Below are 15655 nucleotides of genomic sequence, written 5' to 3' on the forward strand. Positions count from 1 at the left end.
CACACCAGAGTATAATCAGCCAAGAACAGCGCCATTTCCTTGGATGCACTTTGATGCGTGTACAGTAATTGACAACAATCGACTCAAGCCAAGGTAGAGAGGCGACTGCTGTGCTTTTTTCTGTGGGTTGAACAATGACACTTCCCATGTGAAGTGTGTACTTTCAGCCGAGTGATAAAAGTCCTATGCTTTTGCCTTATTTCTGCCCCTTCCCCAATTCTGCCCCCATACGCTTACGTCCAAATTCATATTAATTTCTCTGCCAAACAGAATAACTAATTTTGAACAAGGTAAGCTGTCAGGTTTTTCAATTATATGTGTGCAAAGATGTACAGTTGTATAGCGTAGTTAAGTGTGCTAAACATTCATTAATTTATGTGTACAAGCTGATATGGAACAAACTAAACAAATTCAATTTCATAACGGATTTGTGTTGAAATCGATATATTAATTACTGTAGGAGACCTTTAGTGGCCAATGGCAATGGATGGCAATGGACTAAGTTGTACACAAAAAACAACATCTACTTCACTGATGAATATTTTTCAGAACAGGTAGTATGTTGAGCAAAGCAACTCTAGATTGCTAAAAAAAGTACTGTGATTTCAATATGCATGGGCCAGTCTAAAAACAAAAAAAAATGTGACTTGCTGGTGTAACTGATCAGAAATATGTTTTCCCAAATGAAACATTGGGCCTCATTCTCGAACGCAGTTAAGAAGAATTTAAGAGGAATTTAAGAGGAATTTAAGAGGAATTGGATTTAGGACAACATTCGGCATTCATGAAAGTTTTCTCATCTGGGATTTGCTCTGAACTTCAGAAGACTTTCCGAACTCGAAATAGCAGTCGTAACTCGGCCAGAGTTTTCTCAAATGCGATTCCTTAAAAAACCACAAGATGGCCCCGTTGGCCATCTTGTGGTTTTTTGAGGAATCGCATTTAAGAAAACTCTCCGTGTTAATGAATTTGTGAGAAATCGTTGGTGATTGCGTTCACATCAACTCTACAGATCCTCGGATTAAAGTATCATTAACAATTACGTTTCACATGTAGGCCTATAGTCATGATTCTACGAGGCACCGTGATGTCATAAAATAAATAAAAGGACTACACCGGAATGCTGCGCTGGTCTAGTGAGCGTCGTTTGGCACTGCCGTCTGTGCAAGTACGGCAATCCAGAATTTTCAAGTAGTTCCACGTTGGTGGAACGAACTGCCTAGCACTACCAGAGCAGGCGCGTCCCTCTCTACCTTTAAGAAGCTTTTGAAGACCCAACTCTTCAGAGAGCACCTCCCTTCCTAACTGGCACTTCCACTAGTGCTTAACTTGCACTTATAGCAGTTACATTCCTGCACTTCGTTTTTATTTCCTATTTCGTTTTTCTATTTCTTATGTAAAGTAGTATTTATTGTTACACTAGGTCTCTATTGCTCGTAGCTTGACTGTTCTATCCCTTGTACGTCGCTTTGGACAAAAGTGTCTGCTAAATGACTAAATGTAATGTACACGAAACCGCTTTGACATGACTCGTTTACGAGTTGCTTTCGTGTAGATTCGGTCGATTCCGACTGCACACGTCACTACGGTTGCGTGCCCTTATAAGGAGCTGGCAGGGCGTGTATGTATGCAAATTCAGGAGCACGAGAACGCGCTTTCAATTTAAGAAAACTCTTCCGGGGGAGCACAGCCCAGAAAACTTCTGCTGCGTAGGACCGCATTTTCAAGCGTGCATGAATTTGGCGGATGTCTTTTGCTTACGTTGTTTTTCCGAAGCCCGTAAGAAACATTTCAGAAGAAACTTCAGAAAATGTTCGAGAATGAGGGCCATTGTGTCTGATGTCTTTTCCATGAGAATACTTAAGCCATGACAGCAGAAAGAGATGTAGTTTTAGTGGCTTTGACAGATTATGGGTGTGCCAATGCGTCTTAACAAGTCACTCTCGGTAACTTCCTCTAATTATAAAATCACTCTCTGCGACTTTCGAAGCTTATCCCTAGAGACAAAAAGTTCCAGAAGCATTTGATGGTACTGAGGGGTACAGCCTGATGGCAGTGAATATATCAGCATTTTAATGAGTCCATAAATTTAGAACTAGGAGTCCTTCCTTCTGTTATCATCTTGACACCTAAATTTACCTTAAAGTGCAAAATGACCTGAACTATTTAAGTTTGTTCTGCTTTCTTAAACATCTCTGTGAACTCCTTTGGCAAGAGAGGACTGTTAAAAATGCAGAACTAATTGATTTCAGAGAAAGAAGAAATGGATTTGTAGGCCTAATGTAATTTAATTCCGATTATTCATTGCTCATTGTACTCTGAAACAGTGAGAGTACTGACCTTGCATAAGAGGAAAAGTTGGGGGGGGAAAAACCTGTGCATGGCATTTGTGAGTCAATTTTGAAGTAATATTGTTTCCAAAAATGTTTGTTGTTTAATGCATTTTGTCTATAACCGTTACCTGTCTTCAGGGTGCCAGGTTTGAATTAATAAGTCGCCTAAACAATGAATAACTGAGATGATGTTTGACAAGAGAATGGCTCTGTTTCCATTTTAGTATTTTGATAACTTCACTTCAGGGTTTATAGTGTTAGGAACTGGGAAACAGAACGGTGGGGTGTACATAGAGGCCAAGCTACTTGGGAAAAGCATGGGTAAGAGTATTGAGTGTGTTTGAAATCTGGTAGGATGGTGTTGGCCAAGCATAAACAGAAAACCTTGAGGGATGGTATTCTGAGAAAGGTTAGTTGTTGATAGGGGAGCAATTGGTTATTGTTTCTGACCAAAAAAGCATGATGTGTTATGTCAAAGAGCCTGGACAAAGCAACTGTCATGGGAGAAAAGGTGATTGATAGGGTGGTGGGTTCGGCTCTCTCACCAGGCCTGCGACTTCCTCCTGGACATGCTCTTGCGTAGCCACTTGGAGTGCGGCGTCAGGTGGTAGATGAGCTGCCGGCAGATTTTATCCGAGGACTTCAGAGTGTCCTGAGCATCCTGAGGGAGAAATCATGACGCATATTAAACCACACAAGCGCCCAGAACTCTGACATATTCTATGTTTCTTTTACCCTGGATACAATAGAATAGAAAACAGAATAGAAGGCTTTTACCCTGGATACAATAGAATAGAAAACAGAATACAAGAATAGAATAGAAGGCTTTGGCATCTATCCTCTGATCTTCAGCATCTAATGCAGTTCAATTTTCCTTCTAGAGACTTTGTGCCTACGGGTGATTTTGAATACACTGGCAGCTACACTGTGGTTCCTTTGTTGCCTTCAGCCATCTAAATGTATTGAAAGTCTCATCTGCGTCACCTATTCACAATCACAAAAGATAAAATAAATAAGATAATAAAAATAATAATCAGATAAATAAGATAATTAAAAAAAACATCAAAGTACGAGTGGTAAGAGAGTGTTTTGGGGCACATGGGGTTCATGATGGCTGTCACAGATTTGGTAGGGTCAACGTGGCCTTGTGTATTATGTTGCAAATAACTTTCTTTCTTTTTTTTCCTGTTTGCTGCCGGAAAAAAACTGAAAAAAAGACCACATGGTGTTGGCTGTTTCCAGGCTTTCTCTCTGAGTTTTAGCTTGAAGCCATCTGTTGGGTTGGGTGCCTCTGCAAAGCGGAGGAGAGACTGATGAAGAGGTTTAACTTATACAGAACCACTCTCTTCTTTCAGTCTTTCAGGCCTTAAATTATGCATGCCAAAATGAATAATCCAAGATGATGCCAGTGAGAGAGAGAACCTGGACACAGACCATGAGTCAGCAAAAATCCTTTCAGAGATCTACCTAATTATCTAAGACTAGCAATTACACAATCTGAAAAGCAGAACTTACTGCCTGTATATGGTAATTTCACCTGTATCATTTCATAATGCATATTATCTGCATATTATCTCTCTTTTGATCTATCTATCTATAAAACTTAATATGTCTCTGTCTGCTTCCCTGTCTGTCTTTCTGTCACTTGTCTATTTATCTTTCTGTCTGGCTATCCTTCTTCTGTCTTGTTATACAGACAGATAGCACACTAAAGTCAAAGTGGGATTATGAGAGGTGAAAAGGGGTTTTAATTTTTTCTTTACGTTGACAGGAGACATCTATCCCCATTAGTCATATTACTAAAGCGCCTAAAAACAATGGAGATCCGAAAACATTGATAATTCTCGGAGGACGTTTTCCTTTTTATTATTATCATTATTGTGTTCCAGTGTGTCGTGTGTGCCATTAAAAACCTAACAAAGGTCTTAATTATTAAAAACCAAATTTAGGGCTTATCTCTAAATCTTTCATGAATTATTACTGGGCAGATAATCACAAGGGGAAATCAAATGAGAGTGAACATGAAGCCAAGACGAGGCAACTCACACTCACACACACACACACACACACACACACACACATAAAGTAATACATACACACACACACACACACACACATGCAGTAATACATACACATACTCACTCACACACACACATGTGTTACCACAAAGAGCTACATTTGTGGGTGTGAGATGGAGGAAGCATGCTGCATTATCCTGAGATCACTCTTACACACACACACAGACACACAGACACAGACACAGACACAGACACAGACAAAGACACGGACACGGACACGGACACGGACACGGACACGGACACGGACACGGCCACGGACACGGACACAGACACAGACACAATACAGCATGTATAGGAGAGAAACCATTCACGGAGGTGGCTAACAAAGACACACAAACACACACACACACACATTGTATAAGCCCCATTTGAACCATTCAGGGAGGTGGCTAACAAAGACACACAAACACACACACACACATTGTATGAGCCCCATTTGAAACACCATAACACCATTCATAACCTCAACATGCAGGCCTATAATCAAAAAGGACATTTTTAATATATATGACATAACACACATCCACACAGAATACATTCAGAAACTGTCCTGATTCAATAATCAGAATACAGATACAGAATATTTGCATGATTTATTTTATTGTTATTTTACAAACAGACAAACAAACAACCAAACAGAAGAATAAAAGAAGAATAAAACCATAAAACCAGGGCAGCAACAGAGACAGAGGGGAGGAAGGGGGGGGGGGGTATGCAAGTGAATAATGCTGATTGATGACGGGCGCAGTCTCAACAAACTAGATAGTCATACAAATGAGAAGGACAGACAGGTAGGCCTGACAAATACAATGATGGATCTGGCAAATGGGCCAACAGACAGAATGACAGACAGATGCACAATGCAGAGAGATGATAGACAACAAGTAAAACACAAACACACAAACAAAAGAGGTCTGAATGAGAAAGACAGTGGCAAGAGAGAGAGGGAGAGGGAGACTGGAGGAAACAGACAGAGAATAAGAGAGCAAGACAGATGGAGAGGGAGAGGTTTGGACATGATGAATTATGTAGAGAAATGAAATGACGTGAATGTTTGGCCTACCTTCTTTGGGCACTGCATATCTCTGGCCAGACTTAGCAGCAACTCATGTGAGATGGGATCCACCAGATTGAGGAAGGCTGCATTCTTATATAAGATATCATTCAGGGATGTGCCCTCCAAACCCAGGTCCTGCCAAAACAAAAACACACACGCACACGCACACGCACACGCACACGCACACATACACATACACACACATTCAACAAGTGGCTTAGAATAGATCACTCAAAAGTTACTTCATTCACTGACATTGAAATAACAAAGGTTGTGACTTTTTTATCAGTGTGCACCACTGTGTTGGTTCCAATTCTTCAATATTATTCAGTGATATCTGAACAGTAAGAGCGTGAGAGAGAGAGAGTGAGAGAGAGAGAGAGAGAGAGAGAGAGAGAGAGAGAGAGAGAGAGAGAAAGAGCAATCGGCTTTGCATGGATAACTCAGTAATTATTTTATTCACCAACAGCTTGTCACTTCATTGTGAGGCTGCATCATGGTTTGTATCTGATTTTACAGTCCCCAGTCATGTGGCACTAATGACAAAACTTGGGCAAAGAGGCAGTGCTTAGCACCAAGACTTAAGTGTTACTACTCTGTTATATAACCCATAGACAAAGATGGTGTCCGCTTCAGTGGAATGTAGCGATGTCACGACAACCACAATAAATTCTTGTGTGACGGGAACTGGTCTTATAAAACCATTTTTCGATGTCCCTGGTTTATTAATATTCAAAAGGCTGAGGCTTTTATCCGAGGTGACTGACTTGCATATTCTGACTGGTACAGATCTTTGCACTTCAGTTCCAGCTGAGCGATGGGCTTTCATGTGCTTTGCTGCGGGCCGTGTTGCTACTGCTGCTGTTGCTCGGTGCTTGGGACTATCCACCCACACCTCATCTTCCTCCTCCTCCTCCTCCTCCTCTTCCTCTTCTCCAGCTCAGAAGCCCGGGACCTCCCCTTCACCACACAGGCTCTCATCGCAATGAAAAAAAATACGCACTCCCAGGGCTACTGAGTGCATGGCTCCCTGCTGATATAAATGGTTCATTTAGCATACAAGTATGGTGCTTACTGCATAGGGAACATTGGAGTTGTATAGGCGAGGACCACACAGAGGTGTTGTGCAGAAAGACTTCTGGGAAATTATTGTAGTAAGGCTTGAAACGTCCCTTTAGCCTTTCCTACATCACAAAGCAGTAAAATAAACTTTCAGGTAGATTTTACTGCTGCAAGCCATGAAGTGGATTTGATGCGTAGGGGTAGTCAAATCAGTGTTTGTGATGCCTTAGAACAAATTATTCATGCATATATAAGTATGGAGATATTGAATCTCGGGTAAACTTTTAGTCACCTCACTTGGGGAAACCCATGTATCGGCTTGGAAAGACAGTTGGCAGGAAGGAGAATAGACCCCACCAGGGCTGCTTTGGGCTAGCGACCCGTAGTAGTAGCATCTATGTTAAGTACAGCCAGGTAGATGCACTGAACTAAACTACAAAAGAACACACTAACAGAATACCCCTAGAGTCAGCGAGAGCAGGGGTGGAGGAGGACTCACAGGCAGACCACATGGCTTTGGACTTTGGCAGGTTTCGACTATGAGAAAGGGGTAAGAACATGGATATGGCCAATATGGGGGTTAAGGGTAAAGCTCTTTAGGTTTGTATATGTGGATGGAGGAAGGAAACTTCACTGAAAGGCTTGATGATCCACCAGGGAAAGGAAAAAAATGCCTAGAGGAAAGTACAGGGGTTTCACGTTGACCACAGGATATCAGTAAACCTGCTACAGCTGAAGGAGGACCTGGCACACTTGCACAGAATGGTGGACATCATGCCGCTGGTGAACAGCAAGGACAAATCAAGCAGACTAGGAAGGAAACATGCAGTGGACAGAAACCAAAGGTCTGAAGGCTAGGGGCTTCTGAAGTCAAAGTATGGAGTTGCAATAATGATGATTTTAAAGGAATTTTGGAAAGATTGAAGGGTACAGAGTAAATGCAATCGCATGGGTGAGGTCATCTATAGTTATGGCATGGAAAGATATAAAGTGTGTCAGAAAGCTAGAAAGGACAAGCAAGGTCAAGTCAAGTTAAGATAACAGGTTGAAATAGAATGGCTGATTTGAGAGAGGAGGCAGCTGAAGAAGCAATGAAAACGAGCAGATGCCTCCTCTCTAAAATCAGCCGTCAGAGAGAAGGTATTAGTGTGCTACAGACAGGGAATGAAGAGTAGACTGGCTACACCAAGGAGGGTGGAATGGAAGGAGAGGAATGCCATGACCAATTAAAAATATGTCTTCGTAATGTGGAAGGGAAGATCTTCTTTAGTGTGGTAGCAAGGAGGTTTGTCCCCTATTTTAAGGAAAATAGCTTGACAGATACTGTATGTCTGTGCATAAAGTAGGAATCCCAGCAACATAGTAACATGAGTCAGGCAGCAAGGCCAGAGAGCAGAAACCTCTGTGTGGTATTTTTGGACCTCACGCATTTTGAGGATATTCAGTTGTGCTGCAACACAAGTAACTACATCACATCCTGCCAGAGATTGGTATCATGGCTGGATGCACCATTGCACCGTTGGCTTTCACCATGGCACAATGGAGGTAATTATAAGGGCATGAGATGTTGGTGTTGAGAGGCTGCAGGACGGCACCCGGTTACCTCCCATCTGAGTTTATATGGACAACATGACGATACTTAAAACAACTGCTCCATGTACCCGTTGGCTGTTAGCCAGGTTGACGGACAATCTGAAATGGGCAAGGAAGAAATTTAAACCTAGCAAGTGTGTATCTATCAGTAAGGGAAAGCTGGTGGAAGAGTTTTCATATTGATGATGAGGTGATTCTTTCTATTGTAGAGAAATCAGCGAAGAGGGTAGGCATGTGGCACAATTCTCAACATAAGTTTGGGTTAGGGTTGGGTTGGGTTAGTTGGAAAGCCTGGGGTTAGGCTACATTTCTGGAGTAGAGGCAGATGATAACCAGCTATGTTCGCGAGCAAGTAGTGAAAACTAGACAAGCAGCATATATAGGTTGGCAGGATATACAAGACCAGTGAAGATAGCTGTTAGAGGCTTTGTAGCAAAATCAACCACAATGCTTCTGCTGGATTCTGGTTTTCGAGAATGGTCACTCAATGGAGCTTTTAAGGAGTTGTCTGAGGCTGCTGAAAAAGCAAGCCAGTGGTTATAGCTGAGGTGCTCACTGACTACTTGGGGACATGTGAATTAACCTGGGCCAGGTTTTCCCAAAAGCTTCACAACTTAACCCTCTGGGGACTAGGGGTATTTTCAGACACTCTGATGATTTTGTCTTGCTCTGGTATTTTTCAAAATGTAAGCAACTTTAAATAGTGGTTCCAAAGTCAACTGTATTTATTTATATTCAGGTAGTACATGAAAACAAATGTATGTGTGCTCTGGGGTAGTCACAGACAGCTAAGAGCTTCTTAACAGGGGCTTTCACAGGGTCACCAGCAGGACGTACAGGGAAATTGTATTCACTCTTAGTCACCTTTTCATTCTGAAAATCACCTTTTATGTTTAAAGAAAGAAGTTTAAAGAAAATGAATCTTTTCTAAGCTCAAAGGATTATGATTATGCAAAGTTATGAAATAATACAGTCGTTACTGATTCTATTTGTGTAAGCATTTTTTTGGAGGGGGGGGGGGGTTTGTTGTCTACTTTCAATAGGGCGTAAACCTAGTTCATAAGTTTGTGCAGAAAGTGGGGAACGATGTTCCATCAAAAAGAAAAAAGAGAACAAACATAATAATAAATAAGAGTTCGAAAAATAATAAATAAAAATGGATGGGGCGAGGAAAGCTGCGAACATGTAGCATACAAAACCTGTGCTGCGTCAAAATCAGCCCTAGGCCTATATTTTTTTACCAAATTAGGTGATATTTCAGTACTGTTAACGTGGTCAGCGTCCATTAGGTACAACTTAAGAGCAGGGCATGCAAATTCACGTTACGTAGTTGTTTGGGAGTGTGTAGGAAACGTACATTTGTAGAATCAGCCAAAGACAATATCCTTTACCTCTAAGATGCATCGTTATTGGGAAACCTGGCTGAGTATCAAGTGAAGAAGCCTGTTGTTTGGGTGCCTAAAGCGACCAGAGTTTTGTAGCCCATTTTATTCTCTTACCCTAATCAGGGTTTGTGATCCCAGGGGGTCCTCCAACCCCTAACCCCTTTCTTTATCCTAACCCTAGTTTGTAGGGGGTGCGTAGGGACACTAGACACCACTGTTGAACCTTCTGGCTGTGGCGGGCTGGGCCTAACTCAAACACTGACGAAGAAAGGTGCACACTTGACAACCCCAAGGAAATGCACATGAAGGCACCCTTGTTGTTGTTGTGGTTAATTATTAAGCATTGGTATGGTGGTTGTAGTGCACACTATTGTTGTAATACTTAGGGTAGGTTGTTGGGTATGAGTATTTGCATGTGACAGTGAGAGATTTGGTCTACGACTAATATCTTTTCCTGTGTATAACTAAAAAATGCATCTCTTTCATGTTATGAGGTTGTCTGGTCGTCTCTCTGGTTGTATCATTGTGTGTGTCTGTCTCTTGTTTGTGGACATACTATCTTGCGAGCACATGGATGTGCACACATGCATGAACAAAAATATAAGCTCAGTCGAATCCATGCATACGAACTCACACTCCCGCCAACACAATAATGGTGTCAATAACACCATTAACTAGATCCTTTCACAAGAGTCTAACACAAATAAAAAGTAAATGGCTCTCACACCCACACACACACATGCACAAACACACACACTTCCTGAACGTAGTGAGGGAAAAATAATTCATGTCTTCCTGTGACCTACATCCATCTGTGCTGACATCGCCATGGCAGCAGTTTCCGCGTGAATCACACGGAGACGACGCAATGTCAGAGGCAAGTCATTAGGATGCCCTAACCGCACACTTCCTCCCTGAGCAGGATTCAGCGTCTATTAAACATTTACTTTTTAATGGCTCTTTCATAGCACTCAACCTTGCACAACACTGTCTATGTGAGTGTTCATACATGACTGCATCGGCAAAACTAGCATTCGATGATCACTTGACCATGGTAGCCCTTCCTGATCATGCCTATTTAGACAAGCGCTCTCAAGCCCTTTGGTAGTTCCTGTTCCTTTCCTGGCATTATACAAGGCTTGTGAGGAAAATAAATCTCATGCATTAACTTCCATTCAAGCGCTGCCTGAAGGTACGAAACGACTTTTCTCCATTCTCCACGGCTCGTAATTTTCACCAGCGCCTTGACTCCGCTAAGCCTGGCTGAACACTAACAATAGATGTTTCTGGAATTGTGTTGGACACTGAATAAGTGTTTGCCCTGCCAGTGGACTCCCTAAATATCCCGTTCCTAGAGAAATGTGTAAATGTGTCTAAATAAAGGGAGACAAGCGTGTAGCCCTGTTACCGGGCTCAGGCAGAGTGTGTGTGTGTGTGTGTGTGTGTGTGTGTGTGTGTGTGTGTGTGTGTGTGTGTGTGTGTGTGTGTGTGTGTGTGTGTGTGTGTGTGTGTGTGTGTGTGTGTGTGTGTGTGTGTGTGTTTGCGTGCCTGTGTGTGTGTGTGTGTGTGGTGTAGCAGAAATCCCATGGGCCACCTGACGGTGTTGATTAAAAAGCCTGCTTCCCTCTCACCTCATACCTGTCAAATCCTCAAAGTAATTAGCTACAGTGAGAGAGGGGAGGTGGGGTGGTGGAGAGAGATGTAGAGAGTGAAAGTAAGAGAGGGAGACAAACAGAGAGAGAGAAAAAGAGAGAGAGAGAGCAAAAGAGAGACAGAAAGAGAGATTGCAGTGAATTAGGGAGAGAATGAAGCAGGTAAATCCAGATATAGAGCAAATTACTACTAGGATGAAAGCTTTGCAGCTTTTACAGCTTTGCCAGTATATCTTCCTCTAACTGTGGAACAAGATTCCCTAACCTCCTTTGAATCAAGGCAACAACACAATAAGCACCTTCAACAGGACCGTCCATGGCAACAGGTGATTGTGGTTGCCAGTGCTTATAGAATATTTTCTGGTAATTGCAGCAGAGAGCCCAACCTCTGATCAAATTCTGGATCTTTCCATTGAGCTTGAGGATCTGGGTTACATATAACGTAATTATTCCCCCATCTCCACAACGCAACCACCTGCTCACATCTCATTTTGGAAGTCGTCACCATACTCAAGAGAGTAGGTATACTCAGTCTGAAGCCCATCTGAGATGACAAGTCCGCCTTTTTTCCACTAGAGAAATCTGTTTGTCTCTTTTATCTGTATCATTTGATGATTTTGAGTTTGTTAATGCAATTTTTTTAAAGCTGATGCAAAACTCTAAAACTGCTGCTCTAGAACTGGTTTAAATGGAAAGAAACAGACGTATTTCACATAGGTGATGTTTGGGGAAAAAAGTAATTAAACATTTATTTTTCTTCTGTGACAATGTGCTTCTTCTGGCAGTGGGATTTTATTGTCATAAAAAAAAGCATCTTCCTGTGAAGTAAACCACAATCACATTCTTCTTTCATGAAACATGTGGGCAGTACGCCCTGCTTTCACAATATGGCCACTGCTAAAAGATGCATGCACAATGCCAAATCATTTCAATAAACACAGGCATAGCACATTTGAGCAATGCGGGCTTTCTGAGCTAACGTCTTTACAATCAGTCCTGTTGTTTTCACAGGGAGAAAAACTAACACTGTGAGTGAGAAAGGATCACTCTATTTCTGTTAAAGTGACAATTGCATCCTGTTCACTCTCTTGGTGTTATGAACATTGGGCGTACAATGCTGGTACGGTTCCACCTGGAGGGTTCATCACAGAAGCAAAAGCACAGGCTGAGGATGAACCAATGATATACTACCTCCTTTTTTCTCTCTAACTGTTTTCTTTCCTCTATCATCTTTCCTGGACCCTGACATCCAGACATTTGGGGCTATACCATGGAGTGCTTTACATTTACATTTCAAAATCCTAATAAGACGTGCAGAGACCATTTAAGGCTTTATTTTCTCTCACCTAATATCACTGGTGAAAAGCTGTAGTGCGGAACAGAATGACCAGGTAGTGACCTTTGCTTTGCTATACTGCTCCATCACTAAATAACATATGCAGGGCCCAGGGGCTTGGCAAGGGACTCCCGGAATGTCACGGCTGCCGATTTTCAAATATAAACTTTCAGGACTTTTTATGGTATCGGTTATTAGGCCATGCCAGTGGGGCGCGTCGTTCACAGCTGTCTGAAGGTTACATTGATTGACAGACTGACAGAACAGGACAGAATAGGAGGTGCAAAAGGTCTTCCCATTGTGGCTGTCTAAATGACAGACTGTCAGTAAAACATGTCACGTCAAGGGATGTCTTTATTGTGGTTGTCAGAAGTTAAGGCCCTCAGTCGTCTACCAATACTACAGATTTCTCTCTTTATTGTTAAGTTGTGATGCCAAACCACCTGAGTCATGCACTGGGTAGTCATACTACAGTAAGTGCTACACTTGTTTGCATGGTGGAGATCTTGCGTGTTGTTATATCTCAAGAGAGAACTTGTGATGCATGTAGCTGGTGGAATGACAAAAAAAAATTTGTTTTGGTACAGCTCACTTCAGATCACGTTTGTTGTAAAGGTTGGGTGTCGCAGAGAGACTTATCTCTTTGAATGGAATGGAATGCGGGGCAGCTGCGCTTACCTTCCTCAGTAATTTCAGCACGTCGGTTGCTTGGTCTAGCTTGCGTTCGCGGAGCAGTTTTTGGATCTCACGGATCCAGGTGACTCGTCGCACGTAGGGACTGTGGTTGGTTCGGCGCAGCATCCCCGGTAGCTTGTCCGACTTCAGCATCAGTGATGTAAACAAGAAGTCTCCGCTGCCACGACTTCCACTCCTATCGCTTTCTCCCGTGCTGTCGAGATGCTTGCGGCGCCTCCTTGAAAAATTCTCGTTGTCCAGACTGTTCTGTCTGCTCAGACGAGAACCCATGCTGAAGCTTCGGACAGACTAGCCTAAATGTTGCACTGGCGGGTCAATGTTTTGACTCCATGAGTAATGGCCATAATAATCACACCGTCATGTAATGTTATTTTTTTCTGCCCGATTTAACTTAAGCCCATCACTCGTGATCTACTCGGGAGTGCGCATGCAGCAGTACTATTGTCCAGCCTATACACAAACGTAAAATGATACAAAGACTGTCAGTGCTCCTATGTGGTGTAGATATCAGCCATGATGTGGTGTCAGTTTAACAAGCTGACATTTCCATCTTTTGGATATTCCTGAGATGTACTACTGTTAGGTGTGTCGATGCTGGAGGCTCGTCTCGGTTTGATATTCACTGCTTGTCTGTTGATGCTGTTTAGGTCTCCACAGCACCACGCGCCGCTTGCTAGACACGCACCCAATCACAGACATCCTCTACTGCGCGTGGACATGTGTGAACGCCCTATTCGTCTAGCATTTAAATGTTCAATATCTAATCGTTGTAGAACGCGATGGTGGAAGAAACCGCTTGACAGATCAATGTGCTTACTCAACAGTTCAAGACAAATTTAATTTGGAAATATTAACTTAAAGCAGACTGAAATACAACCTATAATACAGAAACCAACTCTCTTAAAATAAATATCTGTTAAAGAGGATTGAAAAGGAGATACCTGGCCGGTGACATAATGCACTGGCCATCTGTTGCACACCCATACTTGATAAAGTAACAGCCTTGACAGATAAGATCACTGAATGGAATGAAAATCCGTGGAAAAGAGTGTGCTCTGTGAGAAGAGAAAGCACTTATAACTGAAGGGGGTGGGAGAAGAGAGAGAAAGGGATATTTATAGCTCTGCACAATACGAACTGATGCATGAAAAAAATGAGGAAAACTCGGATGACACGCCTTACCAATATCTGGCAGAGTAAGAGTGTGGTATATGAATGCAACACTATACATCTGGATGGAAACGACGAAGTGCAGATGTCACATAATCAAATCTACGAATGTGCAATGTTCATTCAACACAGTTTACGTTTCGTTTAATTTAATCATCATATTTTGTCTTACAATAACGCGTACGCGGAAATCATGATTTACTTTATACTGACACTTACACTGACGTGGGCACAACCAACTAACACAATGAACTAATACCGACTGAAATCAGCGTAACACACAGATGAAAAGATAAACAGTCACAAACACTAACATCAGACACAAAAGCGATACATAAAGGGTACACAGCCTAATTGGTACATGTTTTTCGTTGGTTTAACACAGACAGAGGCCTATGGCTTTTAGTTATTGTGAGTTCACATTAGTTCAACGGGTGAAGATGTTATCTTGAAAGGGTAGGACGAACAGTCCTAAATAGACAGGTGAATGCTATGTTGCCGCTTATTGAAATAAAGTATTGTATTGAGGTCAGAACTAAACTAGATCATTAATAGTACATGGTATAACAAGTGGAGGGACGAACACCGTGTTTCTTTCCTTGTTCAAGAAGAACATGACTGAGGAACTGATAGAGCCATGGTTGTAATCTGCCACAATTAATTTATAGTGAAACTGTATTATTAATTTATTTATTTGGCTTGGTATGTATATATTTTGATATACATATTGCATATTATAGTCTGTGACAGGTGTCTTTAACTCCCTTTATATTGTCACTGACTTAATACACACCAAACAATAATTTCCCTCTAAATGCATGTTTTGAAGCTTGCTAGTGACGATAATGACTCTAATTTCACTGACTCAGCATACAGGGTGTGTAGAATAAAAACACAGAGCTGCCAGTGCTCACCCAAACAAACACTCATGCATGCACTTAACACGAAAGAGATAGTGGTGGAAACTTTGCAAAGGTAGAAATCAGATTTTGAGAAATTTCAAGAGCTTAAAAAATGTGACCTGCTGTTGTCCTATCCAAACCGTGATGACAGCTTTACAGAAAATGAATTTGCTCTGCAATCAGTTTAACTCTCCTGCAGCTTTAGTTTGTTGTCAAGCAAGATGCCAGCAGAATAAATGTGAACAATTTGTATGCAGAAAATTCAGGTTATTTGGATTATGATGTCACACACAATGTTACACACACAAACACACAATAGGATGAGATTGGCACAGTGAGAAAGGGAGAAAGGATAATTATAACAACTCTTGCCTCTCCTCTCTGTAGGAAA

At 41.9% G+C, this 15655-nt stretch overlaps 1 protein-coding gene across 1 annotated transcript in view; it reads right to left on the reverse strand.

Annotated features, from left to right (window-relative positions):
• The window catches only part of lrrc75ba (leucine rich repeat containing 75Ba), a 28136-nt gene extending 13832 nt beyond the window's left edge, over window positions 1-14304 (reverse strand). Inside the window, exons 1-3 of the mRNA XM_031570789.2 lie at window positions 13175-14304; window positions 5475-5603; window positions 2879-2994 (exon numbers count right to left, since the gene is read on the reverse strand). Coding sequence (XP_031426649.1) covers window positions 2879-2994; window positions 5475-5603; window positions 13175-13462 — 533 coding nt within the window. The 5' untranslated portion in view covers window positions 13463-14304. The remainder of the gene's footprint in view (window positions 1-2878; window positions 2995-5474; window positions 5604-13174) is intronic.
• Between the last annotated feature and the right edge of the window lie 1351 nt (window positions 14305-15655).

The sequence above is a fragment of the Clupea harengus genome, chromosome 7 (assembly GCF_900700415.2).
Source record: "Clupea harengus chromosome 7, Ch_v2.0.2, whole genome shotgun sequence".
NCBI lineage: Eukaryota > Metazoa > Chordata > Actinopteri > Clupeiformes > Clupeidae > Clupea > Clupea harengus.